Genomic DNA, 26323 nt, shown 5'->3' with positions numbered 1-26323 from the left:
TGAAAAAACTGTTTATTAGAATTATTTGACGATGTTTCAGATAATTGTTTGTGTGGCAGGTATAGTACCTTTGTATGTGTATGGTGTGAGAGTGAATAAAACAGTGAGAAGAAAATGCCAGGCAAAAAGGGAGGCAAGAGTGGTGGGAAACAGACTGTTAGTCTGGACGAGTTCCTGGCCAACAGCAACGCTGGACCCGAGGCAGTCAATGCAATATCGTTAGCACCCCCAGCTGCCAATATCACTGACCAGGGCTCATGGGCAGACGCCCCATTCGATCTCAGAACACCCTCCGACAGTGAGTACAACACAAAAAATACTAGCTATTATTGTAAACGTGTCTTTTTAATAGCCGCGAAGCGATAGCGGCTATTATTGGGGACATCGTGGTTTTTTTTTGGTTGTATTGGGGCGCTGTCTTTTTTTAAAGATCTGTGCACACATTTTCATGATTTTTGAAGTCAAATTGGATTTCTTTTGTTTTTTTTTCATCTGATTTTTTTAGAAATGGTTTTTCCAATTCACTCATTGTCCGTTCTAGGTCTAGTTGTTTGTTAATTCAATGAAAATTCTTTGAATTGTACGTCAGGACTTGTCCTGCTATGTTTTTTTAATTCGTCCTCTCCATCTATGATTCTTACGACCTGACTTCTTGGAATTGACTTCAGTGACTTCTATTGCTTTGCAGTTAAAATTTGTGTACGTGACGTCATTTCAGCTTTTAGGTCAATTGCGTGACTTACCTCACTCAAAAAAATGACTTCTGAACTCTCTTATGGAACTTTAAATTTTATCAACATTTTAGTTAAGGATCAATAGTGTGCATCTAAGTAGTGCCAAACTTATATGCCCTAGTTTTTGAGTATTAGTCCTGAGTTTTTGATTTTTAATATCAATTTCAAAAAGCTCTCTTAGGCTTTTTCCCTATAGACCGTATATGTCAAGAAATTGACAGTCCGAATCTAACCCAAAAAGTGTGGTCATTAAAGGACTGGTGGTCGATCTTTCTATCTTATTTCTTTAGTTGTTTCAATTCATGGAAGGCCACAATACTAAAAGTCAACTGAAAATTGCGCCGAAACTGGTGCCATTTTTCACTTTAAATCTTAATAGTGGTATATCTTAACCTCTAATGTTGTTATTTGAAGCCCACTATTGAACTTCTTAGTCCCATTTAGGCTCCCCCTCCACCCGACTGAAGCAGGTTGCAATTGATTAGAGCTTCCACTAGTCGTTCGAGAGCAATTGTTCTGACGTTTAGTCGGTTATGTTTAGAATTGATTAGCGCGTGCGAGCAGACTAATGCGTGATTGGCACTGATCGATTGAAAAACGTAGCAGACGTAATATAGTAAGGCTAGCCGTCTTTAGTGCATAGATACCATTATAATTGTCTAAATTAATCAATTACAGATAGTAATATGCGATCATGGAGAATGAAACAGTCGCGAAAATTAACTTGATATGAAAACCAGGTTTTGTAAATTTAGCGTGTTTAACCTTGTGAAGTAAACTTTATTTTGTATAAACACTGGGCACTGCTCGCCTCTTTAAAATTCCTTTTAAAGTGAATGCGGACCTAATTTACAGTGGCGAAAGAACTTGAATTTAAAGAACTTAAAGTTTTTCATTAAATAATTGGAGTACTACTCGACTTAATTTGGACTTCATCTGAAGTGATTCGGGACTAGAAAATTTTCTGTAGTAAATCTTTAAAATCTGAGACTTTTCTAGAGCCATCATGGGAGCGTCGTGACACCTCCCCCTCTCGGAACCAGCGTGGAGGTGGGATCAATTTGGGAGAGGGTCCAGACTTCTCCAAAGTGCCAGACGAGCCTCCTTTCAAGGCATTCGTGACCAATGTGTCCTACAATGCCCAGAGGGAGGACCTGAAAGAGCACTTCGGCGGGAGAGACGAGGTCAGTTAAGAGAGAAAATTGCAGGATCTTTTCTGTTTGTGAGAACCTCCCCAGCTTAGTGAGTGCATATTGTTTGCACACCCAGACGCACGCGACATATATTTTTACGTAATGATTTACTGCGTAAATTGTTATATGATTTCTATGTAAGACACGTACTATGTAACTGGGGGTTGCGTAACGTACTGGGGGGAGGGATGGGGACAAAGGGAAAAAATCAGATTAAAATTGTGTTATTAGAATACAGCTATTCGAAGTATCAAGAAATTAAAATCGAGGCCTGCAGGCCTCGCTTTGATAACCAGTGTCAAAATAGTTGTCTAACTAAATGCTAGAGTATAGTTCTGGGAACCCTAAGGCAATTCGAGCTCAAAACTGGGGCGCTTGCGCCCGAGGCTCAGCTCGAACTAACTTATTTAGACATCAATTTCAAAACTCGAAGACAGAATTCAATTGAAATTTGCAGTAGCATTGCAATTCTGCATATTTCGAAAGGATACTTTTTCAACTCGTTTTTTCTTAGAGTTAATTTTATTGTTTTTCTATTCCCAGTTTTTTACTCTCTTCCTGCTCGACAAACAAAACCATTTCTCGTTCCAAATCGCAATCGTTGTTCACATCCAATTTTTTTCTGACTCTCTATTCGGAATTTTTGACGTTTCATCTTCACTGTTTTTTTATTAATCTCCAATAATCGTTTGATAGTTGTAGGAGCAAAAGGATTGCAGAAGTTGTCAGCAGGCTCTGTTGTGTCACTCTCAGAGTTACTCTTTATGGTTTTAGAAATGAGCAAACTATGAATTTATTTCTTTAAATTGAATTAATTATAATCTTAACAAAAATTCTGTTTGCCAAAGTTATTTTTTGTGATACTTAGATATGTAGTTTGATATCAAACGCGAAATCTTGTAAAAAAATGTGGGACGCATAAATAAAGTATGAGATAATGGCTCTTCAAATTAGTGATCAAGCAGTACTTTATTGTTGATTTTTATTAACAGCGAAATTGAGGTCTAATGTGCATAATTTTATAGCGCGCGTGATTTTAGCATCCAATTCTATTTAAGTTTAGGATTGTATAGTGTTAATGGACTCTCAAATCATTGGCCAGGATTTTTAGCATTGCGATACTTACTAATAGACACAAAATTCATGTGCGTCTAAGTTAAGAATGATTAAGTTCAAACTTATCAAATTTGCTGCTTTTCACTGAATGATTAATACAGCTGAGAATGGTTTTGATAGAATAACCGAAGGGAAAAAACTTACCAATTTTGGACAGAAAGAAGCTCTCAACGAAAAATAACCTTACGGAAATAAACTGTTTTTTTTTACAAAGAGCTGCGCATTTGGCTCCTCGTCGGAAATAGACATCAGTTAGCGGCCCGTGAGACGTGATATGAAAATTATCTTGACAGAAGTTTAATGTCAACATAGAGGTTTATCCGGGGGGGGGGCTATATCCTATGCCCAGACAAGAAGCGTACTGTTGGTTCGCTGTCATTTTAATTCCAAACATTTTTTTAATTGCTCCCGAATGAGAAGCAGTTATTGTAAACATGTGTCTTTTCTATGCAATTTTTTCTTGACCGTTTTGCGCTTTTCTTCTAGAATAATCTTCGACTTCTCAAGTGACTTTTTCACGCACTTCTTGATTTTTGGGTGATTTCAATTGCCCTCACTCCGAAATTAAGTTTGTTGTTCAAACAAAACCGATTTTTAGAGACACGATGGCAAGTCTCTGATAGTCGAGTGGTTAATATCTCCATCGAGGTTACGGAATCGGATTCATGAGGTCGGGGTTGGAATCCAACCCTGGGCGGATGTTTTTCAACCCATAAAGAAAAGGTTATTTTGGCTACAGCCCCTAAAATAAATTACGCCGCCTGTCATTCGAAACCAAATTTTTCCGACGTTAGTCGGTTTATGTTTTCAAAAAGAACGAGTATAGTTTCCGGATCTATCCCCCCAGCTTAGTGGAAATCTTTTAAGCCCCCATGCGCACGTGTTAATTTTCTTACATAGTAGCGTGCTATATAACAATACATTTGTAACTGGGGACATAGAAAACAATTGCGAAACAGAATATACCATTTTTCAATAAAATAGGGCAGCAAGGCGAATTGTAATTTTGCCGAAATGTTTAGATCAGAAGCATCTACATGATCCAGAATGACCAAGGCAACTTCAAGGGATCTGCCAACATTGAGTTTGCAACCAGAGAAGGTCTCATCAGTGCACTACACTTACACGCTTCAGTTAGTACTACTATTATTATTTATTCACTTTTTGGATCTTTTCCGTTGGTGCCCCCCCAGCTTAGTGGACGCATCTTATTTGCACCCCCCAGACGCACGTTCCATATTTTTACATAATGATTTTACTATGTAATGGCACGTAGTCTGTAACTGGGGGGGGGGGGGGACAAACGGAAAAGATCCCTCTTTTTTCCCCACATCTGATCACTATTTCTATTTCACTTATTAGCACGTAGAAAAAGGCAAATGATGCAGATCATTGTAGAATGCATAATAATGATAATTATAATTTCGAGTCTCAAAATCCTCAGTTAACTGTTTTACTTCTCTTTTCACTCCTGCATCAATTCACCCCGAAAACGTTTCACCGCAAAACCCTTTCCCCCGACACATCCATAATTTTGAATGCTGTTGTACTTTCTGTTATATTAAGAATTAAGGTCGGGGTGAAGTGATTGTGGGGTGAATAAATTGGAGTTAAAGGGAACGAAACATGTCAAGAAAAAAAAACAGTTCAGACACTCTATTGTGTTGATCTATAACCACCTGAAACATCAACGATTGAATCACAAAAACACGTAAATAACTCGGAATGGGGATTTAAAAATGGTGATAATTTATCAATGTTGTTGATAGTTTCAAATTTGATGCTTCAGAGCATGTTGGGTCGCCAGATCCGAGTGGAAGTGTCAACTAGCCAAGGCAGAAGTAGGAACACAGATGGCTACGGGAGCAACAGAGGAGGGGATTTTGACAGATCCGAAAGGGGAGGGGGATATAACCCAGTAGCAAACGAGATATCAGACGATAGCTGGACCAGAGGCCAGGACTTCCAGCGCCAATCATCTAACACAGGTGGGTGCGAATTGATATCGTTTTGAAAAAAAATCATCTTATTCTTCCTTCGAGTCCTGTGCTGTTTTATGTCAATATTGGGTGTCGGTTAAGGGCTTGATCTATTAGGACAATTTTGGACAAATAATGTAGCTAATGTGGTAGTGTTGATTTGTTACTCCTGTTGTCGAAAATATTGATCATGTAATTCTACGGATCAAGAGCAAGAAAAAAATAAAACAAGGTGCCTGATTTTTAGATGCGTAATAGATAGTTCGTTTTAGCCGACGACAGCGCCCCCACCGACAGATATGTGCCTCCCAATAGAAGGCGGGATTACAATCCATCTTCCTCCTCCTCCACAAATCACAATAACAGCTCTTCTTCAATCTACAGACCACCAAACTCTTCAGCCAACTATTCCAATGACAGGTACTGTTGAAGCCTACATAATGTGAAATATTCGATTCGAAAACAAAGTAATTTGATGTCGCACAATTTAAAGACACGTGACGTTTGTGGAATCATTTTTGACTTCTTCGACGTAAATTTACTCACTCTCTCAAAAAACAAAGTGATTTTCAGTCTAATTGAAATTCAGTAATCAAGCATTTTAAACAAATAGTTAATCATGACAACAGGTACATATCTATCACCTGTGACGGTCCTTAAAATTTTGAATCAATTAAACTGATTTAAACATGTTCATATTTGCTTAATCAGCTTAAAGAACTAAATTGGTAGTAGTAGAAAATTGACTTCTGAAACCTCAAAATTTGCTATTTTCAGAGAACGCAGACGGCAGACCACGCCTCTCATTTTACACAATTTTTGCGGTAGCGCTGAGTTGCTAGGACATTTAGAACAAATTGCGGTGTTCTTTTTGCTAGTGCGATTTTAGATTTAAAATTTTAGTTGTTCCGAACCATTGGTTGGCTCCTGAAGGTTTTCGTCAATAAAAGAAAGGGTCCAATTTTTTCATAAAATGAATAATTTTGATCCCAGAATAAATCTATGAATGTGAAAAGATGTTAAGAGTGCAATAGTGCTCTTGATGTGCGGCTTTTAATTTGAAATTGATAGTGGATTGCAATTGATTTTTCCATATCTCTAGGTATTCCAATGACTCCCGAGACAATCGCGGGAACAACCGATACGACAGTCAACGAAACAACTACGACAGGGATTTCAGGAGCAACGACAGAGATCGTGGATACGACAACAGCCGACGCAATGAGAACAGATACGACAACTATGACAGCAGTCGTCGAGGACCTGGACTGTCGGATGACCCAAGACGACAGCACAATTCTGGCGACGACAGTGGTCGGTACTACGATGGGGGTCAAAGAACTAGGAATGGTGATAGCTATAGTAGCGGGTACGATGGACGAGGCCCCGCCCGGCGTGAACGAGGTGATAGCTACAGGTCAGATTACGACCAGGAGTCTCGAAGGGATGATAGATATTATGATGAGCGAGATAGACCCCCTCCCAGAGATCGAGATCCAGAATATCGCGATGCCAGTCCGAGAAGACAACCGGCTGAGAATGGTATGAACAGATCATTGGATTACAGCGAAGAATCGAGTCGGTACAGAGATCAACGTGGTGGTACTGAAGATGACTATTATAATCGCAGTAGTGATAATCACGAGAGTGGAGTGACGTCACGAGGGAATCAAGAATCGAGTGACCGAAGAAACGATCACTTGACTCCACCGTATAACTCAAATAGTGAAAGTTACACGTACCCTGAACGAAACAGAACCTACTCACAAAGAAGTGGAGATAGTTACGGTGACGGGCAACAACGGTACACGTTAGAAAACGATAATAGGTCAAGAAACGGAGGAGGGTATAATGATTATGAAGGTGATCGATATTCGAATAGTAACAGGACTAGATATGGGGAACCTGATAAAGACAGAGAGTATGAGAGACGGTATGAGAGATATCAGAATGACATTGCTCCGAGAGCTGATGACAGGTAGGAAGACAGAAGTTCGCATCTTTTCCCTTGAACGAAGTTTTCGTTTTCACTAGCGTGTGTAACTTATTCGTGTTTTTAAACTGATTACGGTCTGTATCGCGTATTTCTTAAGTAAGATATTTCTAAGACTCAAATATTTATCAAAAAAAGGTTCTACTTCTTTTCACCCCGATTCATTTAATCCCGCATATTTTAACCCTGTATCTTTTAACCCCTCTATCATTTAACCCCTATATCATTTCACCCCTTCATCATTTCATACCGCCAATTAGGAGTCGACATTAAAGGCATATTTTGTCATAATTAGGTAGATAACCTAATTCCATATTCGCTATGATAGTTTCATATCAAGTCCCATGGGCCGCTAAGGCATAGCCATGGCCCGCGAGGCATGGCCAAATGACTATATTGCTAATTAAATAGTCTTTATTTTACAAAAGATTGAAATCGGGGTGAAATGATAGGGAGTTAAATAAATAGGGGTGAAAAAACGGGACACCAGAAAAAATTGCAATTGATTACGCAAATATTATTCACAGAAAGTTCTTGAAAAGTAAGCATTCAAAACTGAACAGCGCATAGTGATGACAATTTTATGACAATTTTTATCTCTCTATTTAAGTTCTGGGTTTTTTTCCCAGTGGTTTAGGCTACAATTCACAAATTAAAATTTTATTTAGGAAAAAGTAGTAATTGTAGAAAGCACAGCAAATGAGATTTTATTTTTTTTACGAATATTAACACTCGGCAGCTTAGTTGAACTGTCTTATACAAAATCTTTGTAAAAGTCGCTTCAAAGCTCTGGCTAACATCTTGAATGGGTTCGCGGTCCTCGGGTAACGAAAAAGTTGTCAGTGACTTCCCCAGAGTCGCGTAACTAATGTGCATATAACACGCAATGCTTTCAACTTGTGATAGCTAGCCATGATCCGGTGTTTTAATATCAAGTATGATGTTCAGATCGGGTGGGGGCGGAGGAGGGGGCTATGACAACCGCAGGCGGACAGACAGCGGAAGTGGATCTGGCGTGGGTGGGTACGACAACCGACGCAACGATTCGGGTCGAGGCCAGGGCGGGTACAGAAGTGGGGGTGATTACAACAATAGAGGAGATAGAGATGGTCGAGGTGGAGGCTATAATTCCTCAGGGGGCGGGTTCTCCAGGGGGAACGACAGGTGAGAATGAGTCGGGAATTCTAGCCATAAATAACAATACTCAAACAGTCCCTCCACACAAAATAGAGTCTTTGCTAAACATAAAAGAAAATTGGCAGCAGAAAACGTGTAATAATGGGATCTACACTTCTTTCTGGTACTTTTCTACTGAATTTTTGATTTTTGCCAGTATTTGTCCTTTCGTAAACATTTGACTTCTTCTTATTAAAGAATGATCCAAATGGCTTCCAATCGAGATATAAGTTAACGTGTTTAATTGCTCTTGAACGCAGTTCATAGCAATTATTGTAAACGTGTCTTTTTTATGCAAATTTTTCGCTTGATCATTTTGCGCTTTTCTTCTAGAACATTCTTTGACTTCTCAAGTGACTTTTTCACGCTTTCGTTCATCATTTTTGAGTGATCTCTAGTGCTCCGAAGTAAAGCTTGTTGCTAATATAAAATCGGTTGCAGCACGCAAAGTTATTTGACGCGTAGCGCAGTGGTTAGTGCGGGTGGCCATGGATCGGGAGGCCAGTGGTTCGAATCCCGGTGGGGTCAAGGATTTTTGCACCCATAAAAAATTGATCTATACTAAAGACCATGAATTAAATTGCTTCGGCTGTTTGTCAAGAGCAATTCTTCCGACATTTGTCGGTTTATGTTTAATGCTTTCCGCTAAAGCTATTGGTTTTTATGGCTCAGACTACGAGCTGTCTTTAATGTTTTGTGATTTTTGTACATCAGTTCGTAATGGTTGATGTTTTGAAGTCACATCATAATTCTGAGAGATCCCATTGGCGTTGAAAAGAAAATCATTTAAGTTGATACAATTTTTTCACTGGATACTTTCTAATTACTTCGACCCTTTTCTCTTGCATTTTTAAAAAAAATTTCTGGTTGTTGTCTGTAATTGTTGTTTTATTGCTCTCGATGGATAAGCAATTATTGTAAACGTGTCTTTTTTATGCAAAATTTTTCCCTTGACTTCTCAAATGACTTTTTACCGCACTTATTGATTTTTGAGTGATTTTGATTGTTCTCACTCCGAAATAAAGTTTGTTGTTCAAAGAAAACCGATTGTTAGAGAGATGACAAGGCCCTGATAGCCGAGTGGTTAATGCCTCTGTCGAGATTGGGGCATACCGGAGGTCGGGGTTCGGATTTTACTGATTAATGGCTGGTCTCAATAGCCTCCTGTTGATGGATGGGGTAAATGAACTTATGCAACTCGTTCAGTTGATAACTATTGGTTTTTATAATTTTGATTTTATTTGCTTTCAATGTTTTTTTTGATTTTTTTTGTTTTTCCTTTGTTCCTCTTATGGCAGCTTGAAACTTGGTCTTATCAATGAGAGGTCCCATCCACTTTCTTGCAATTTAAAGTTTAAAAATCTTTTTGAGTTTTAAGTTACAGCCGATGTTTTATACCCCGGAAACAAGCGTTTTAAAGTTTTTTAGTGTCAAAATTTTGTTTCTTTTTGATGTCCTTTAAAATATTGGCGTTGATAACAAGTCCCATTGACTTTCAGATGAGACTCAAGTGAACGTATACAAATTTTCATTTATATGTTTAATGAATTAATATGAATTGATTTTGAAATAATAACATAATAATAAGATAATAGCTGACGACGTTAATGGCTTCAATACTTTCGTAAATGTGTTTTCGTATGTAGTTTGCGAATTTTTCTCTTTTTTTCTGTATTGGTTTTGAATTGCTCCCCTATTTCTTAATCGCACCAAAGACAGATCCCTGGAGGACTTTTAACTAAATCTATCAAGAATTTTTAGTTAAAAGCTAATTGTTTTTGTTGAATTTTGAAATTGTTTGGTTTTAAAAAATTCAATGTATTTTTGAACTTCGTTCTTTTTTCTTTTTTTTGTGGACTCATTATCTAATTCGTCTATGAACAGGTCCCATCGGCTTTGTAGTTAAGGACAAGTAATTTTCGTAGTTTGTTTTATGTGTTTATTTTGATTTTGCTAATATTTGCTTTTAAAGTAAGATATTGAGTTTTTGTCATAAATATTTTTTGTTTTTTTTTATTTTGTCTTTTGTATTTTCTCATAGTCTCATTAATGGCAGATATCGTGAGCTCTCTAATTCGGCATGACATTATATAATTCATTAAGTAGTTTTGGTTTGTAACAATTTTTTACACAAACATCTATTTGTTTATATCAATCTGTTCATTTCGACAATTAAGTCAAAAATTTGGATGAGCGGGGGCGGAACTTTATGTGCGAACGCCCATTACCGAGCCTCCTTGTTGCCAAAATGGTTGGTTTGAATGCTGTAACGTGAATTAAGAGCATTAAAGATATTTGGATTGATTATAAACTGCAATTAACGTGTTTAATAGTTCAGGCGATGAACGAGACAAAGGTTTTGTTGGTACTAAAAAATTCATTGGAGTAGAAAATTTGGATTGTGACTATATCATAAATACTGCTTATATTGTTATGACTTAAAATTATGCTGTTGCTGTTTGCAGATCGTACAACGATCGTGGTGGAAATCGAGGCTATGAGAGTAGAGGCGGCGGTGGGGGATACAACAGGCGAGATGATTACTACGAGGGAAGAGATAGAAGGGGAGGGGGACCCTATTCACCAAACAAGTCTTACAACAACGAAGACAGCAGATACGACAGTTACGGCAGAAATGGTTCGTATAGGTTCATGACAAGCAGCGAACATTTTTAATTGAACAGAAGTTTTTTTCGATTGATAAGATTCGCGAGCTAACATCAATTCTCTATCAGTTACTCTGGATATGCTTAGCCCCCGCCCCGCCACCACAAAAAGGCCCAGGAATGATTATTTGAAGAATGAATGTAATAAAAATATAATTTTGAGGACATACGACTAAGGTGGCGATGGGACCTGTTTACTAATTGATAGTGCAGTAAGTAACTCTTCTTTACTAGCTGCGCAAATCATCATCTGAGCAAAAGTTTTCGTTTCTTTAATCACCCAAGCGCGTAAAATTTCAAAATGGAACACTCGGCTATGAACAAAGTTTGTGTCGTTTTCATTGTCCTCTGAGAAACTAATACGTGTCTGCAGAACGTGCTTCAAAGTTAACGTCTGGTGCTGTCATGAAAATGATTTTATGAAAATTGGTTTAGAATCAAGTAGAAGCGAGAGACCGAAGTTGGAGTTGCTTCCGAGGGGCTCAACTGTACCCTCAGAAAGAAGGGAGGCAGAGAACAGACCCTCGTCTATATTTGGGGCTGCAAAGCCAGTTGACACAAGCCAGAGGGAGAAAGAGATACTAGCCAGAAGAGCCAAAGGTTAGTTGGGCGACACCTTTATGCCGGCCTTATCTGCAAATCATGCATTTTTATCTAGAAGACTTTTTGTTATCTTTGTATGTACACACAGAAAGCTGGGGTGGTATTACAATGCAATCAAATGTAAGGGCGTAGAAGTTATCGAGGTATTGGTTTAGGATAGTAGTAAGCTTAAAATAAACTTCTAGTTTGTTCATCGAAATCAAAGCTGAAATGGAATTTTATCAAAGCCATACTCAGTTCCTTAGCTCCTCTTGACACATTTTCCTGAAAATCGGTTGAGTGCGCTTTCATCTTTATGTTTAACAGAATTCGGAACCTTTTATTTGATACGAAACCTTAAATAGTGTACTGGAAAATAGAATGTATATATATTATATCTGACTTGTAAACTTGTTATGAAAGTAATTTATAAACCGACTGGTTATGAAAGAAATTTACTTGTCAATTCGAAAAAATGTGCGAGTTCAAGCCATTTTTTATGGAAACACAATAAATGGAATTGGGCTTTGTTTCAGCTGAGAAACTGCAAGTTGACATTGGCAAGGATGCCAGCAAGCGACCTGGTGCTACTGGAGGTGGCGGTGGTAATGTGTACAGACCTCCCCACCGTAGTAACAACCAACAGCAGCAGCAACAGCCCCATTCTAACAGCAGTGGCGGAGGCCAAAGTGCATACACAAGTGACCAGCCAATGTCTCCGGAGGTAAGGACCGGAAAAATTTATTCGATTTTTTTTTCGAAATTTTCTCAGCCCTCAACTGTAAAACAATCGCATTTTTTTCTGCCACTTGCGAGACGCTGGGTCATGTGGTCTAATAGCGATATAGATGGTGCTTTCTCTTTATAACTGGTGTTCATTTATATATTTGTTGTAACAATAGCGTCAGAAAACAATTTATTAATAGCCGCGAAGCGATAGCTGAGGCTATTATTGGCCTTCTCATGGTTTTTTTTATTTCGTCGTCACGATTTTTGTTACGACCATATGACGTCACAACCACTTCAAATCTACTTTTTGTTCATTCGTTCATGTAATTTCAACTGAATTGCGTGCGTGACGTCATTTTTCACTCTTAGTGGAGCTAGTTTTTTTTTTTTGTTTATTCGCGTAATTATATTTTTGTTCCCACGTGACTTACCTCACTCTTAAAAATGACTTCCTCACTCTGAAATTGACTTTTCTTTGCTTTAATTCACAGAGATAAGGTCAAATGAGTGCTTGTCTTTCTAATTGAAGGCTATTTAAGAGCAGCTAATAGAAACAGCAGTAAGTTATACAGATTTCTCAATCAAAATTTAACATCTCAGTCCCTAATGAAAAGAATAAGTTTCTTTTTTGGTCTGTCCTTTTTACCTTCTTTTTTGAGACTACAGATCTATGAAGCTATTGCGGCTATTTTCTGGCAGTTTACCAGCTATGTTTATTATTGCACCAAGAATGACAGCTATATAGTGTTCAGTGATCATTTTCTTTGCTGATCAATATCATATCGGCAAATAAAGCTCTCACTTGAAAGATATCGGTGTTTAACATTTGATCTGAAATTAATTAGGATAGAACTTGAAGTCAAAATCTTGTTAGCATTCTTTGTCTTTGGTTCCCATTAAGATAAGGGTCTCAGCAGTCTAATTGGCGTCTTTTATCTGGCGGGTGGTCGACTATGTTTGATCAAAAGTAGATCGGTTTGTCTTGAAACTGATAAAGTATCAAATTGTCAATTTTGAGAGAACCAAGCGATTCTATAAATCGTGGTTCGCATCGCATTTTATTTAATATAAGATTTATTTTGTATTGAAATTGAACAGATTTGCAAAATGAAGAAATTTTTTGGGTGGGATGAGAAGTTGTTCAGCTTATTGGTAAATTTTTATTGTTTTCAGTGATTGACATGTCTGAGTTTTGATAAGAAAGGAAAAAATCCAATTGCTCTGCTTGGAAACAAATTGAAAGGAGTGGCCATGATGTTGACTGTTAGCAGGACATATCTATTTTCGAGCTTTGCATGTCCCAATAATTTTTTCTGCCATGTAGTCAGAATTGGGTTAATCATAATATCATCAAAATCTTTTGGTTAATCAAAATCTTAAATTTTATTTGATAGGCTGGCTGTTTTTAATCTGATTGAGTTCGTTCGTGCCCTCGATGTTCAATTAAACACACTAGCATTACGTATGACTTCTTTTGAAAGTCAATGAGAATGTATTCTCTAATTAAACATGTCTAGATAAGTTGAGTTATCATCAATTTTGAAATAGCCCGTTAGGTAATACAATAATACAATAGTTTGGTATAGTTTTTTAAAATTTAGCACGAGCGTACGGTTGATCTGTCTTGCCTCTTTTTTTTCAATTGCGTTGTCTCAAAACTCAATAAACGGTTTGGACTCGCATTTGGTGGACCATCGGAAGCTTGTGCATCCTTTTTGATTGCCGCAAAGCGATAGCTGAGTTTTTTGTTTCGTCAAGATTTTTGTTACGACCATATGACGTCATGATTACCTCAAATCTGTTTTTATTTTCATTCGCTCAAGCAATTTCAACTGCTCAAGCAATTGTGTACGTCCGTCATTTTTCATACTTTGTAAAGAGATTTTTTTGTTCACTCGCGTGATTAAGTTTTTGGTCTCAGGTGACTTACCTTTATTTCTTACTTTTCTTTACCCTAATTCATAAAGATAAGCTCAAGTGAGTGTGGGTCACTCTAATTGAAGGTTTTTGAGAGCACCTAATTGAAGCACCAATATATTAAACAGATTCTTTATTAAAATTTAACGAAGCTATTTCGGCTATTTTCTGGCAATCTGCCAGCTATGTTTTCAGTGGCTCCTTAATTTGGTTTTCAAATTGGATATTTTTGACCGATTCCGTGACATTTTTGATCAAGTGTCCCTCTTGGAGCTCTTGGTTTTTTTTGTTTTGTCGTCTGACGCTCTTTTCCGTTTTACTTTGGTTTTCTAGAACATTCTTTTGCTTGACTTTTTCACGCTTGATTTCTTGCTTTTTGCGTGAACTTAATTTGCTTTTTAAATTTGAAATTGCTGAATGTCTGAAGCGAAAACAAAATCGTTGTAAGATAAACCGTTATCAGGGCTTGTTAATGGAGTTGTTATTGCTTCTGATTTTTACGCCGGGTAGAGGCGGTTCGAACCTCTCCGTTGTCAAATTTTTGCGTCCAGGTCAAAAGAGCAAAATCAAAACAAACAATATTAACCCGTAAAGCAAGGAGCGTTTGCTAGCTGGCATTAGTATCAAGCTTAATAGCCTTCAAATTAGATGCTAAATTAAGTAGTTTTAGATTATAACCAAAACTGTACACCATTCGATACTTAGAAACAAATTCTGTCGTTTTCTATCCCTTCTTTTCTGTTTTAGTCACGATCTGCGTCAAGCTGGTCCACGAGTTAAAATTATGGTGAAAAATGTAACACCGGTTAAAAATAAGCTTTTATTGGTGCGAGAGGGCAACTAATTAGGGTAAGAAACTTAGATTTAGGTCAATTAAGTAGGGTACGAAAATTCAGTTTTTTTCAAGATCTCTTCACACATTTTCACTATTTTTGAAGTCAAATTGGAGTAGTGATTTTGGTCACGCCGAAACAGGAAGTGGAGCGAAAAAGCGAGTGGTTTTGCGGCGTGAAATTTATTTGCTCTAAATTTAAAGTAGAGTGAGAAAACGGTGTTTGAACAAAAATTCAATTCTCGCTAGTGGTTTTAATCACCTGCGGCAATTTCACTTTGATTTTTACTGTTTTATCGATTTTTTGGATCGGATTTTTTTCTAAATGGTTTTTCCAATCCATTCAATGTCCGTTCTAGATCTAGTTTTCTGTTTAGTGAATGAAAGTTCTTTGAATTGTATGTCAGGACTTGTCCTGCTATGATTTTTCGTCGTCGCGATTTTTGTTACGACCATATGACGTCACAACCACTTCAAATCTACTTGCTTTTCATTCGTTCATGCAATTTCAACTGAAGTGCGTGTGTGACGCCATTTTTCGCTCTTAGTGGAGCGGGTTTTTGTGTTCATTCGCGTGATTGATTTTTGGTCACACGTGACTTACCTCACTCTCAAAAATGACTTCCTCACTTTGAAATTGACTTTTGTTTACTTTAATTCAAAAATATAAGGTCAAATGGGTGTGTGTCACTCTAAATGAAGGTTATTAGAAAGCAGCTAATAGGGGCAGCAAAAACTTATACAGATTTTTAATCAAAATATTACATATCAGCCTTCAATGAACAGACGAATTTTTTTGGTGTCTTTTTTACTGTTTTTTTAGACTACAGATTTATGAAGCCATTGCGGCTATTTTCTGGCAATCTTCCAGCTATGTTTTACCCTTGATTCTCGAATGATTGTGCGAACTTAACGATATTATGCAGCAGCACTTTTTGTCTGTCGTTGTACAGGTCCTTTCAGTCTTTTTTTCGCGGCTTTTATCCGGCAATTTGCCGTCTATGTTTGTATTTATAGCATTGCAACAAATTTGCTCAACATTTTTAATGTGTTTCAGAGCGTCCTGAACAAGTTTGCAGTTTTAAACGCAGACGATGATGATGATTATCACTCCTGATCGAAGATTGAAGCATAAACACTTCAGCCAATTTGAACTGACCGTCGATACCCCCCTCGGTGGTTGGTTTTGACACGACACAAAACGAAAAGCCTTTTTAGAAAGAATTTAAACCTTATTCTGCTGTTTGAACATCCTGATCAGAAAGGAACTATTGCTGAACAGTGACTGAAACAGTGTGTGATATTGACTGAAAATCTACTGAACATAGAAGTTATCCTGCAATTGTTGCTGAAAAATTCAAAAAAAGTTAACCGAGAATTGTTCGCCTGAGAGAACTGTTTAAATAAATTGTATTTGGTTCAAGTTCGTTTATTACTATTTGTTTGGTTTCTAATTAGAAAAAATGTCAAGCATTTAAATGAAGATTTATCAATTTTGGCTATTTTGATTTCGTATTTGTGCAACTTTCTCCTTTTCTTAACTTCATTTTTCATAATTTGACTCATTTACTGATTTATCAACTGTTAATATTTATATTGTATCTGCGCTGACTTTTGATATTATGAAAATTAACTCTGATTCGATATTTTTATTAATGCAATTTAACAAAACAATTTTTAAATAATTTTTTTGTCAAATCGAATATTATTGCGCATCATAATAAGATTGTGTTAAATTGCGTTGATGTTGCTGTTATAACTAAAAGTTAATCTAATAATGCTAACTTGATTTATAAAGATGCGATTTAAACTTATTTTCTCTTTTCTTCCGCCTCAGTAAATAGTAGCTTGTTGGAATTCTTTCGCCGTGTCTGCTAAACGCCTCCTGAATTTTTAAGTTCAATTTCTCAATTTCAAACTATTGTGCTTATATGGTGTTCATTTGACGTTGTTTCAATTTTTGTAATTATAATAATAATACTGCGTCTTGTGTTTAAGTGGAAAGTGGAATTTCTGAATTTATTAATATGGCGGATTTAACTCTTTCTCTCCCCGCTTTGGTCAATTATTTTGCTATATTATTCAATGTTCAGTGTATGTTTGGACTAATTTCTGGGCCATTTTTGAGTTTGAAAAACGAAATGTTGCGAGGCTTTTTTCATGCCCACCAAATGAAAAAATTGAGAAATTGTTTGGTAAGTGAATATGAAATTTGTTAAATTGAGTTTTAAAGATTTTGAAAGATTTCAAGTACTGTATTGTGAACGTAAAAAGAGCCTCGTGTGGAAAGTCAAGAGTGAACAAAATTTCAAAAAGTCGAGAGAACAAAATTTCAAAAAGTCGAGAGAGAAAAATTTTGTCCGAATTTTTTCAGTAATTGAAATGTATAATTTTTGCAGATTTTTTTGCAATGTGAAAGTTTAGCAATGACAGTATTATTTAGTTCACATTTATAAAGTTGAAATTTTGCATTGTTGGGGTTGAAAACTTTCTTGTTTTCTTCTTTTTTGTTTGTTCTTGACTATTGAATTTGAGACGTTTTGAGTTTGGCTTTAAGTGTCCCCCGTTGCCATCTTATCCGTTTGTCCCTGTGATTTGATCGGACACAAACGTGTGCGCAAGTGTGTTTATGATTTAGCCTCCTACCTTCATGTCTGGCCCTTTTCTTCCATTCTACTACTGTGAAATGATAAATAAATCTACATGCTATCTGCTCATACACCGACACCTGTATTGTTAATTATATTCAAAATACAGTATTTTTATATTGACTCTTTTGTTCGACCAAGCATAAAATGTATTTTTTTCCCTTGGCAACTTGATGTGAAATTGCCGACCAGAGTAAAAAAAGGATAAGTAAGCAGGCAATAAGTAAAACTGGCAGCATATGTAAGCAAGATTCTGCTGATATTTTCAATTTTAATTAGTCTGAAATCTTGTAGACCAAGTTATTAACTTTTAGTCTAGTGTTTGTGCATATCTGTGAATCACTCGCAAAGATTGTCAACGCAAATATAATTACGCTGAAAAAGTTGGAACTTTTCTGTTTCGCCCCTTAACTTGAGGGCATAAAGATTTTACGCCACGCCCCCGGGAGTAGTGGTTGTCAGAAATTTTTATCCAAGAGGTCAGTTGTGGGCTCATGTTAAATAGCATAAATAGTTTTCAAATAAGTCTAAACTTCTCAACAATTGCTTTTTTTCGACAATCAACTACAATTAGGTCTAAATCCGACAATCACAATAAATAAACCTACATAGCACTACAATGCTCAATGAAAACTACAAACAGCAGTCTATTTCACCCGAAAACTAACAGGTTCCTAAAAGACAATATGCTTTTACCAGCTGACAAGCTATAGAAAGCCAAAACAATTTTTTTGTTAAATTTTTTATAAATTCTGGACCTCGAAGAAATTTGGGCATCGGTTTTTTTTACAATTTTGACGTGCTAGCGCGATACAGATAATCTTCATCATCACATTCAACGAGAAATATTGATTGAACGTTTTGGGGTGGAACCAGTTGGAGTTGGGCAGGCAACAGTGGAGGAAGGAGATAAGATACTGTGGATGCCCATATGACAATTTATCAAAGTTGTCTACGTAGATTTCTTCTGATTCGAATTTCAGCGTGAAATTTAGTTCCGAAAAAGACAAAAAAATAGCTCCTGCAAAATTTTTAATTGCTTTAACACACAACTTGGAGTCCTCATAGTGAATGCGTTACAATTTTTCAAACTGTTTTCAGCTTGTTCATCTTGTACGAAGTAAAAGATGAACAAGAGATTTGGTTCTAATTGACAGGAGCTTTTGACTTCCTGAACAAAAAGGAATAGAGGGCTCGAATGTGACTTAGCACTGAGTAGCAGCAACGTATTTTATATTCAGTTTTACCAAATCGGTTCTACGCCATTCAATTATTTTTCAAGCCCCTCTTTGTTCCTTGCACGTGTGAAGCCGAATTCGGAGCAGATTAATTGTAAATTAATACTGAGTCCGAGCAGACAAATTGTGAATTAAAAACGAGTTGAGATTTTATAAAATCTGTACTAAAACTGAAGTGAAACTGAAATCAGCGTAGACAGGATAAGTTTGTTAGAGAGTGGTAGAGTTGTAAAACAGCGTGTTCGGACAAGAAGAGGGTATGCCAGAATAAACAACTCCGTCGAAGGTTGGAACATTATTTTTGTAAAATTGGTCGACACAAAACATCCTTCACTACCCAAACTGATTGAGAAATTCAAAGACGAACAAAAAAAACTCTAGAAATAATTGTGGAGAAGCAAGCAAACCCAATTTCAAAATTGAGTTCAAGTAAGCCAAAAATTTGAAAAAAGTTTAAGTAAGCGGAATTTTCAAAAACAGACAAAGGAAGCCGAAATCAGATTTGTTTCAAAGTCGCCGACAAATTTGGCTTACCTTAAGCCAGTACGTATCGATATCAATAGTTTCTACTTCAAGTGAGGTTTTAAGTTTTTTTCTAGTTTTCTTTAAGCTCCCTGATTTTTTTGTTGAATTTTTGGTTTCTCAACGCGATTGATGCTTCGAAATCGCCGTTTTTGTATTTTATCTTGAATTCTTAGTCCTCTAATAACAACTCACAAAGAAGGGTTTTTCGGCCAATTTGTTTTTTGAAATGACTATTCTAAGACTCAGTCATTTGTTATTCGTAGACCCAGAAGTATATCGTAAACGTTCCACAATTTAATCGGCGTGGTAACAGAAGCAATCCGTTTTTTTCGATATGAACCTACAATTTTTTTAGATTAGGATTTAAAATGACAGCTCTTTTGCTGAGACTGGAATCTCTGTATTGAACAAATAATGAATACACGTTGTCTTCGGGCAAATAGAGCAAAATGAACATTCTTTGGACAACTTTTTGAAATGCTGGACTTTTTTTTGAATTCTTGAGTCAGATCAAGAAATTGAAATTTTTGGTACAAACACTGCGTGCATCCAAATAACATCCAATTTGATTGGAATCAGGAAAATAGCGCCGTACTGCCGACAGGAATCCCGATTCATAATCAGACAAAACATAGTCTAGTTCAAATTTTTTTTGGCTTTGCTCGAGGCACTTAGGTTGCAAAGTCAACAATAGAATGCCGTAAATATTTTCATTTTTTCGGGCAAGAAGTGCCCAAACAACAAGCAACTTGTGGTCCTCGAATAGGGCAAACAAACATAAAGCTGAGCAAATGGTTTTGATGCCAATTTAAAGTTCCCATTGCATATAATAGCAGTTGCACTTCCCAAAAATTTTTAACTTATTGCTGTGAAAGGAATAAAAATACCAGCATCGTGATCTTCCGCCAAGAAGAATTGATCTCCGTTGTAAGTTTTTCCATTCTCCTTTAAAAAGAACTTCGTGGACGTTTTCTGGAAGTGGCTGCAGTGATCGTTTTCTCGTGTTTTGCATTGATCTTCTTTTTTGCTTGTAGGAAAAAAAAACTTTTCGGTTGTTTTTTCAATTTTTTCCTGGTATACTTCTTTCAATCATTTTTTTAGGTTGTTTTGAATCTCCGATAACACTTTTTGTCTGAAAGTAACATTTTCGATTTGCTCAACGGGCGCTGAATGATTACGTTCCGGGCTAGGTCATTTACATATTTCTCAAGTCCTTTGAAAGAGCCATTCGACTCTCGCAGATTTTGTTAATGCACTTAAAAAACACTTTTGGGGGCTTTTTTGTTTATTTTAAATAAAAACATTTCAAACAAATTGCGTCCTTTATTTTTGCCCAGATAATATGTAATACTGTTCATTTTTTTAAATTTGAAACTACGTTCGTTAACGGCAATTTAAAACAAAGCAAGTGATCAAGCGTATGGTAAATGCATGGTTAAGGGAGATTACGTAACATCTTATCTGCTGTCTGCGTTATTCTACGCATTACGCAATTGCATTACATATTTTTGTCTGACTTTTCTGTCGGCTTGCTTTGCGTCGCAGCGCTCTATGCCGCCCATGAATTAAAAAAAACAGGATCCTAGAAGACGATGTGCTTTTACCAGCTGACTCAAGCTATAGAAAAACCAAACAAGTTTTTTAAATTTTTGATACATTATAGACCTAGAAGAAATTTGGGCATTGGTTTTTTTTTGAAAATCTTGAAGTGCTAGCGTTATACAGATAACCTTTATCATATTTAGCAAGAAATTTTGATTAAATTGTTTTTGGTGGAACCAGTTGGAGTTGGGCAGGGAACAGTGGAAGAAGATAAGATACTGTGGATGCCCATATTAAAATTTATCATAGTTGGCTACGCAGATTCGTATTCGAACTTAAACGTGCAAAAAATGAGCTCCTGCAAAAAAATTTTAATTGCTTTAACACACTACTTGGAGTCCTCCGTGAGTTTACAACAATTTTTCAAACTGTTGCCATCTTTTTCAAAAAGAAACGCGTTCACTATGAAAAAGAAAAATGTTCTTTATTCCATGGATGCTGACATAAAATTTGACCGAGGGAACGAAGTACAAGAAGGACAAGAGATTTGGCTTTAACTGAAAGGAGTTTTTGACTCACAGTGAACAAATTAATATTTTGTGTGCTTTCGTAGTTAGATTTTTGTTCATGATAAAAGGAAAACTAAAAATCTGTTCATATTCTCTCTCTACTAATTCGCTTAAACGTATTTTATTTTGAACAGTTATATTAATTACAATGGCGTTTATTCATTTGACAACCTTTTTCAGTCTCTGGGTTTTAACTAGTTTATACTACGATTACTTATTAAAAAAATATATATAATTAACAGCATTAACTTTGGTTAAGTATTGGTTATTAAAGCCTGGGTAAATATCGTAAGCGAAAAAGCATTTAATTTTTAACTAACTTTCTTCGCGGCATTACATTTTTCTTTGTTGGTACTTGCTAGCCACGACAATTGTTTATGCTAATTCTTATCTAGGGCTTGAAGTTTTTTTAAGCTAAAGCCCGCTTCTAAATAGTTTGCCTCGCCAGTCGGTTGAGAGCAATTTTTCCGACGTTAGTGGGATCATGTTAAATAGCAAAAAAGTTTTAAAATAAGTGAAAACTTCTCAGCAATTACTTTTTTTCGACAATCAACTACAATTAGATCTAAATTCAAAAATCATAATGAATAAACCTTCATAGCACTTCAATTATCAACAAAAACTACTCAAAAACTCTACTCCACCCAAAAATAAAAAAAAACTAACAGGTTCCTAGAAGGCAATGTGCTTTTATAAAAGGTTCTAGTAAGACATTTTTTTTGCTTTTGTAGTTAGATTTATGTTAAAATGGAGACGTAAAATATTTTCGTATTCTCTTTCTACTAATTCGCTAAAACTTAAGCAGCTATCAACAAACAGAAGTTATCAGCGCATTTTATTTCGAACAAGGAGGCTCGTTAATGTGCGTACGCACATAATGTTCCGACTCCGCTCACCCACATTATTGACTTAACTGGCTACCAAAGGATGAAGAGATAGAAAACTTTCAAAAACATATCGTTCAATTAACAACCAATGGAATAAATTTATGCCAGAATGGAGGGCCGATGAAAGTTGTTGATAATAAGACTAATAGAAAGGAAAATAAAAAATCAAACAACAAACATTATTTACGACCAAATCTCGAAGTCGATAATAAAAAAACCATAACAAAACCAAATTTGCATCAGATAAAACCTAAAGAAAACACTATAACCTATAATTTATTTTAAAAAATGCGGTAACTGTCTTCAATGCGACTTGTTAACAGGTCGACAAAAAAGAAGTGCGAAGTTCAGAAATACGTTTCAATTTTTGAAAACAATTAATTTCACAGTTATATGTCATTAGTTTCCAAACTGAAATCACTAAAATTTTCATTTATATCTTCATAAGAAGCAACTTTTCAAAGCCAATGGGACTTACGATTACCGTTAAAAACAAAAAGAAAACAAAAAGCCTTTAAAATGAACAAAGAAATAAAAATCTCGAACATTTTATGCAATCTCGTAGTATCAGTAGCAACAAAGCCAAGAAACAAATGTTTGAAAATAAAACCGTCATGTAGATAAAATCATTGCGCGCTGGAATTGGGTTGTGACCGTTGTTTACAGAGAATGAGCCACAAAACGACCGAAAACTACTTAAAAAAGACGAAGCTCAAAAACCCAAATACGATTTTGAAAACAATTACTTTCAAAAATCATGACAAACAAAAGATTTCAAATAGAAGCAATGGATCACTATGGCGAATTTAAGGAAGCCAATTGCGCCTGTTAAAAATGAGATTTTGTCAAGACATCACAAATTAACAACAAATACATAAAAAGTCCAAAACTTAAAACAGTTTTTTCTCACAATGTTCAAGGCTCTAGAGTTATAGTATTCTACCTGCTACAACAGTAAATCAGAATTTTTTCCTCATTCTAACATCTACGAGTCTTCGTTATAAGAGGACTATGTAGACATGACAACAAAACGAAATCCAAAAGTTGAACAGTACAGAATTCTCGAAAACTTTTTAATAAAACTGAATGGTCGAAGCAATCGGTCACAACATATAAACAAGCGCGAAAAAATAATTTGCGTTAATAAATGTCATTAACACTTCTAATTGGTGAGATTGAGATACATGGTGACAAAAATGAAAGCATAAAGGAGATAGTTTTTTAGGTGAGACAAAAAAGGAGACAATCTTTTTTTTTAAACTTAAATTGAAAATCATTAAAACAAACAGCTATAAACTGAAATATCTAACTAAAATGAGTTACGTCCACTTCCTGGGACAAAACTCAGTTTTTTTTGTTATCAAGTACTTGTAATACAACAATAATCAGAGAGACAAACATAGACAAAAACAAAAAAAACCCTACAAATTTGCGAGATAAATGACTCTCAGACAAAAAGCCTGAAACTATTCAACATACACAATTAACATATCCCGATACAAAATTTCTAAACGCTGTACATTTTCCCTACTATGCTTTTTTTCAATTGGTTTTGTCAATAATGTGATAATTCGACAAGAAAACAAAATGAACTCATAAGAAAAGCAATTATGCTCAAATATAAAAAATTGAAAACGCATACTATCAAAACAAAAAAACCAACAGTTGAACATAAAACCGTTACCAGAATTAATTGATAATTCACAGCAAGTTGCTTTCCTCCTGTTTTTACTGAGACCAAAAATAAGAGAAAAAAATGAAATTGATTGCAAATATCAAAAAATTACAGATTTTTTCTTAAAACAATTATATTCAAAGTGAAAGCAGACATAAAGTAACATTTTAATAAATTGTGTGGGTTTATTTAAACCTTAAAAAAGCTAATTGGATCTTTTAATGGGGACACTTAGTCATTGGGCTGCAAAAAGTATAATAAATGAAAACAAAGCTCAAGAAGTCCAAAAAATTTTCACAAAAACGATTGGTCAGCCATAAAAACCACGAGCTTAATTCTGAAACCATCATATAATCTTGTTGTTACTCGTTTTTTCTAAATAGTATCTGTCATTAATTGAGCCCTGTTTTGAATTTCCTGTCAGTAAATTACATAAAAGACATTTACATAGCGGAAATATTAAAAAAAAAAATTTTGGGCCCCATTAAACTCTAAAAATTTACTTATCGTGAGGATCCATGGTGAGAACAAGATCGGCCCAATTTTTGGTTGCGCGTCTAACAAAACAATCAATTGTTCAATTGGTTGCAAAATAGATCATTTTTATACAAAATTTTTCAATGTGTCAAAAATTAAATAGTGAATTTTGTACAATTATTGAGTTTAAATTTGAAAAAAATGGAAAATTATAAATCCAGAAGACTGTTAAAGCCAACGGGATTACAACTAGCTCTGTTTTGAGCTTAAAAAGAATATCGCAGCAGTTTTAAGGTGTCTACTCTCAGCAAATTCAAAGCAAGTCGGCTAAAAATCAATTTTGGTCCTGTTTTTGACAAAAAAATTAAGAATTTCGAAAAAATTAGCATAAATTCTTGCCAAAGAACTCGGATGGAACAATTCAGCAACCCTCCCCTATCTTATGAGTAAAAATTGATAACATTACAGTTAACAATTTTGACATATTTTAGCAAAGTTTAACGAAAATGTGAATAAAAACAGCTGAATTACATGTAACATTCACAATATTTCAAATCTCGATAACTGCCTAAAAAAAACGAAAATCGAAAAAATCTATTTATTTCTATATTCTACGCTGGACGGGTTTTCTAATGATGCTACTCACAACTCTCTACGATGATTATATCGATCAGCCAAAATTGTCTGAACAAAAAAACTAAAGTGGGTCGGAACAGAAATTATATTAACTACAACGGCCTACATTCATTTGACGACACTTTTTAAGTCTCTGGATTTTGGCTACCCTAGATTACGATTACTTATTAAGAAGAATTGTATAATTAATAGCCTGAACTTTGGACCTTAGTAATGATTATTAAGGACAAATAATTAAATCTGGTAGACAAAAAGCATTTAATTGGTAACTTTTTTCTTTCGCGGCAGTACGAATTATATTTTTTCTTTGCTGGTATTTGTCAGCCGCAACAGTTTTTTAAACTAATTTTTATTTAGCACTTGAACTCGCCACCGATTACATGGCGCTGCTGATAAAAATGAAGAGCTGTAAGCACTCTATTTTTCTACAGAAAACTTCAACGGGGATAATTTCTGTTGAACACTTTTAAATTCAGTTGAGAAGAGTATTTCTGCGACACTAAAATTTAAGAAAAAAACTTCACTTAAAAAGATATTCAAAGTCTATAAGTACATGGAAAAAAGTTGAGATAAATTGCAATAACTTAACAATTTAATAAAACCTTCAAAGATTTGAAATTGTTGTTAGCTGAAATTGGATTCAAAGTGGAAGCAAATTTTTCTTTGCATCGAAACCTGTGAACTATGACAACTAATATCTCACATCTTTTTGTTTCTTTAAAGGCCGAAACAGTAATTACTGTTCAGATTATCAACAAATTTTGCGAAAAACAATTTTGATTCAAAAATGGTATTTTCAGGTATGGTCGAACTTGGATGTTTTTACTATCAAAAATTGTTTATTGGAAAAACTCCGCTAATTTCGTGTGGTTTGATTAAAATTTATATTGAAGAGCTTCCGTAATTAATTTTTTTTCATCAAGACGTTTGTTGTCATAAATGATGCATACTATTAACGCTCTCTCCCATAAGAAGTTTCTTCGGAGATATTTTTTCATGACACAAAAATTCCATCCTGGAGCTAATGTAAATTCCAAATAATCAGTTGTACTCGAAAAATATTATCTTTAATCGACTGTATATTTTTGAAATGTTTTTACAAACTTTGAAAAAATTAAAAGATTAGTATCGTTTTAGTCACTGAATTATAATTCCGGACAGAGCTCACATTTTTTCCAGCTCTGAATCAAATTAACATTTCTGTATTTT

At 35.5% G+C, this 26323-nt stretch overlaps 1 protein-coding gene across 1 annotated transcript; it reads left to right on the top strand.

The window, feature by feature from the left end:
• Positions 1-14: 14 nt before the first annotated feature.
• Positions 15-17112, top strand: LOC142348212 (uncharacterized). The gene is made up of 11 exons (XM_075399479.1): positions 15-298; positions 1734-1918; positions 4066-4176; positions 4833-5031; positions 5295-5442; positions 6125-7000; positions 7964-8179; positions 10657-10829; positions 11293-11457; positions 11976-12163; positions 15975-17112. Exons 1-11 carry the CDS (start codon positions 115-117, stop codon positions 16032-16034), a joined length of 2505 nt encoding a protein of 834 aa, XP_075255594.1. The 5' UTR covers positions 15-114; the 3' UTR covers positions 16035-17112.
• The last annotated feature ends 9211 nt before the right edge of the window (positions 17113-26323 follow it).

This window comes from Convolutriloba macropyga, chromosome 10 (assembly GCF_964194025.1).
Source record: "Convolutriloba macropyga chromosome 10, txConMacr16.3, whole genome shotgun sequence".
NCBI lineage: Eukaryota > Metazoa > Xenacoelomorpha > Acoela > Convolutidae > Convolutriloba > Convolutriloba macropyga.
The sequence above is the reverse complement of the archived record's forward strand: the minus strand, read 5'-3'. Positions and strand labels throughout refer to the sequence as shown.